This window comes from Aegilops tauschii, chromosome 2 (genome assembly GCF_002575655.3).
Source record: "Aegilops tauschii subsp. strangulata cultivar AL8/78 chromosome 2, Aet v6.0, whole genome shotgun sequence".
Taxonomy (NCBI): Eukaryota; Viridiplantae; Streptophyta; class Magnoliopsida; order Poales; family Poaceae; genus Aegilops; species Aegilops tauschii.
In genome coordinates this window covers 588,626,027-588,630,129 of record NC_053036.3, presented here as the reverse complement: position 1 = coordinate 588,630,129, position 4,103 = coordinate 588,626,027, and the positions used below count along the sequence as shown (strand labels likewise).

Genomic DNA, 4,103 nt, shown 5'->3' with positions numbered 1-4,103 from the left:
TCCGCCATCGACGCCACCATGACGCCAAATGACGACCACCACCTATGCCAGTCCATCTCCAAGCCGAAGGAGCGCTACCACAAGATGAAGACCGGCAGTAGAATAGATGAAACGTTGCACACATTGCCGCCGCCAAACACCTCACACGCACCGCAAAGCGCCCACCGTGCTTTCGGAAACCCGAGGCGACGCCTTCAAGAAGGAGCACGACGAGGGTACGACGCCGTCGCCCACAAGGGGAACTAGAGCTTTCGCCCAAAAGAAGAGCACAGTGATGATTGCTACTTACCATTTGGCCTGTGATTTTTCCTTCACTAGTTTTGAACATTGTAATAGATAAGCTAATAAGGTAGCCCATGATCATGCGAGATTAGCTAGGTTTTCTACGACAAATGATTGATTTGAGTAGCCTCTCAATGTTACTGTACCACTCCTACTGATGATGTAACTGTTATTTTTAATTAGTAAAATACTCTTGTTGTATAAAAAAAGAAGTACAGATAATGGAAGTCAGAGTGAGTAAGCCAGCTTAGCATCGGGCTAACTGACAGTACGGATGGCTTGACACATTTCGCCACAGGACACGCAGGGGCCTTGTGTATATAAACCCATGGGAGTCGTGCAGGCGAGCTCACCACCTCGTTCACCATGGCTCCACTGTTCCACGTGGAGGCTCTGCTCCCGAGCTCGATCTCACCCAAGATCGACTCCATCCTCCACTCCCACATCTACCCGCAGGTAGGTCACGTCTTCCGCGCCGTCGCCAGGTTCAGGGCCCTGCTCGTCGACGTGATACTCAGCAAGAAGAGGACGGCGGCCATGAGAGCCGCCAGCGGCGGGTACGGCTACCGCGGCCGCTCGACGGCGAAGAGGAGCCGCGGCAAGAAGCGGACGAGCAAGATCGCCGGCTTCGTGAAGATGCATTTCGTCGGCTCCTCCGGCCCGGCTCGGGCGAGGGATCGGCTGGAGGCCAGCCGCGCGCCCTCCTATTCGTCGTACTCGTACTACGAGTACTCGGCGGCGTGGAACGCTGTGGTTCCAGCGACGGCGGCGGCCGTGGAGGAGGAGGTGGTGGAGGTGTGCGACGACACGGCGGAGTGCGGGTACCTGTGTTGGCTGGAGGAGGAAAGGTCGTCGGGTGGCACGCCGGCGGGCGAGGACGACGCCGAGGCTAGTCCGGCGGTGAACGAGATCGACAAACTGGCGGAGAAGTTCATCGCGAGGTTCCACGCAAAGTTCTTGCTGGAGAAGCAGGAGTCGTACCGGAGGTACCAGGAGATGATCGCCAGGAGCATATGAACCACGATATCCATGGCGATCCATCGAGGATTAATCCATTGCGCCGGGCGGCTTGGTGTCCGGACTCTGATCATCCGGAGTACTGCGTGAGTACGAATTTCATGTTGAGCAGTGAGTGATTAATTCATGGTGCAGCTCTTCTTGGCCGTGCCTCGAAATTGGAGTCGTTTTCGTGTGTGTGTGTGTGTGTGTGTGTGTGTGTGTGTGTGTGTGTGTGTGTGTGTGGATTCATGTAAGGTTGGGCTACGGTCGAAGCGAAATTATTCTTCGGGAGGTCAAGAAATAATATCAGCAGTGGTTTATATATACAAGATTCACACGGCCAAAAGAGATTCAGGTCCTGGCATGAAACAGCGATGAAAGCTCATGCTTTTGTAGCAAAAATGGCTATGTGCAGGACAAGTTTTTAGTTGGATAAAAATAATGCATGAACACCCATCTAGAGTCTATACCATGTACTTGCTGGTATATATTTTCTCAAAAGTCAAGCTTCATCAACTTTGACCAAATTTATAGAAACAATTATCTACATCTATGATACCAAATAAATATCATTAGATACATCATGAGACATACGTTTATATTACATTTATTTGATATTTTTAAAGATGATAACTTTCTCAGTAACATTGCTCAAACTTTACAAGGTATGACTTCTGAAAGAAAAAAACACTTTGCGCACTACATTATGAAATGAAAAAGGTTGGCGGGTAAGTGTATGCACATATGCGCTTCACGAGAAAAAATCTAATTGATGCAGCTATAGTAGTAAATGGAATTGTGAGAAATAATACTGCCTCCGTCGGAAATTAGTTGACGTTTAAACGGATATATCTCGGTACATGGTCTAATATTCCACTCAAATTTGCTAGCACACTCACTTGAAAGGTAGAAAATATCAAGTTCTACAAAAAGCATACATGGAAAGTTTATATTTAAATGCTATGATTTTGGTTGACGAATTGTCTTGGTTCTGCTTCACTTATTCTTATTATGAGTTGCTTTCAAAAAAACAGATATGAAGACCCGAAAAGATTGTCTTATCAAACAAGTAAAATATAAAAGCTAGTTGTAAAAATCAGATTACCATAGTCTGTTTGGATTCGAAATGCAACACATATAAGCATGTTATTGTAGATTGATTACTCAAAACCACATCACAGGAACATATAACATTTTACCTCAGCTTCTGGATTTATTCTTACACAATAAGAAACTTATAGTCTAGTTATTCATAGTGCACCCAAACTATGAAATTTAGGTAATCCCAACAAGCTGAACCCACACGGGCAGGCAGAGATGGCCATGGGCCCATATGTCACCCTCCTATTCTTCCCTCTCTGTTCATTATTTTGTCCTCCTATGGCCTCTCCCTCTCTGCGCGTGCTCTGCCACATACTAGGGTATTGATGGTGAGATTGAATAAGTATCGGTGGTGCATCCACACGAAATATTTGGACTAGAAATCATCTTACACTAGAGATCTTCGCGAGCGCTTCTACTCAGCGCGATGTGATGCTCTCTAATATCAAGGGTTGAAGCGAGAGAGGAAGGACGAAACGAGGAAGAAGAAGAGAAAGGGGAATAAGATGAGGATGCTTGGGTGGGGTTCCCATGTCCACATGAGCATGCTCAACCATATGAACATCCAAGTTGCCACTTACGTGTGGGCCCAAGCTATCAGGTCTGCCCTCTTTCTTTAAGGGGTATCTATTTGCTCTGAGGAGGTCGTAGATTTGGGCGACAACATTTTTTTGTGTGCAAGGTAAAATGTAGAGGCATAGAAATCGTTGCAAGAAATAGTTTATCCTATTTCGGAAGGAAACATCAAAAAGTTCTAATGGTAGGTGAGGTAGGAATGTGAGAGTTAAGCCCCGGGGTCGAGCTGCTTCTTAGGTCATGGACTCACGTAGTTGCTCGACTTGTATTTTACCTTGGTTCCTATTTTCATTCCTCCTGCGCTGCAGGAGGCTTAGGTGGCTCGCCTTCTTCTGAATCTCGTTTGATGGTTGTGGGCGTCTAGTTGGTATTTATTCTAATTTATGCTGTCATCACCTAGCTCGGGGCTGAGGCAGTCACATTCCAACGCGTGCTCCAGGGAGGCTTTCGTTGTGATCACGCCCCATGGTCCCGGTAGTTTTATCATCATGTAATTATAGTTTGGGATCAGCATGAACTGCGCCAGGAGAAGTCATTCTAGGAGGGCGTTGTAGAACTTCGAAAGTGCAAACTTCTCGTCTGAAGTCCCCCCCTTATACGAACACCACTAGTAGTGTGATCTATGTCAGTCGTGCATATGTCAGCCCTGGGTTGATCCCATGGAATGTTTTCAAACTTTTCTCGTCTCCTCCCTCAGGCTTTGCATTTGATCTAGCGTCTTTGTGCTGATGACGCTTAGAGAGCTCCCTGTGGTCGATGAGCACCCTATGGACCTTCATGCTTCCGGTGACGGGTAAGATCACCAGTGGTAACTGTCCAGGATAGGGAAAACTTGTTAAGTAGTCTTTCTCGCTGTAGGTGATGGGGCTGTCGACCCTACACAACATTGCCGTGGGAGCCCTCTGTTGGGAAACGTAGTAATTCAAAAAAAATCCTACGATTACGCAAGATCTATCTAGGAGATGCATAGCAACGAGAGGGGAGAGTGTGTCCATGTACCCCGTAGACCAAAAGCGGAAGCGTTTAGTAACGTGGTTGATGTAGTCGAACGTCTTCACGATCCAACCGATCCAAGTACCGAACGTACGGCACCTCCGTGTTCTGCACACGTTCAGCACGATGATGTCCCTCGAGCTCTTGATCCA

General features: G+C 47.2%; 1 protein-coding gene across 1 annotated transcript; it reads left to right on the top strand.

The window, feature by feature from the left end:
* Positions 1-648: 648 nt before the first annotated feature.
* Positions 649-1,961, top strand: LOC109758676 (uncharacterized). The gene has a single exon (XM_020317545.4). The coding sequence runs from the start codon at positions 649-651 to the stop codon at positions 1,297-1,299; it is 651 nt and encodes a 216-aa protein (XP_020173134.1). The 3' UTR covers positions 1,300-1,961.
* The last annotated feature ends 2,142 nt before the right edge of the window (positions 1,962-4,103 follow it).

Bases quoted from the DNA above. Each gene is read 5' to 3' on its own strand.
- LOC109758676 (XM_020317545.4), top strand. From the start codon at position 649: ATGGCTCCACTGTTCCACGTGGAGGCTCTGCTCCCGAGCTCGATCTCA.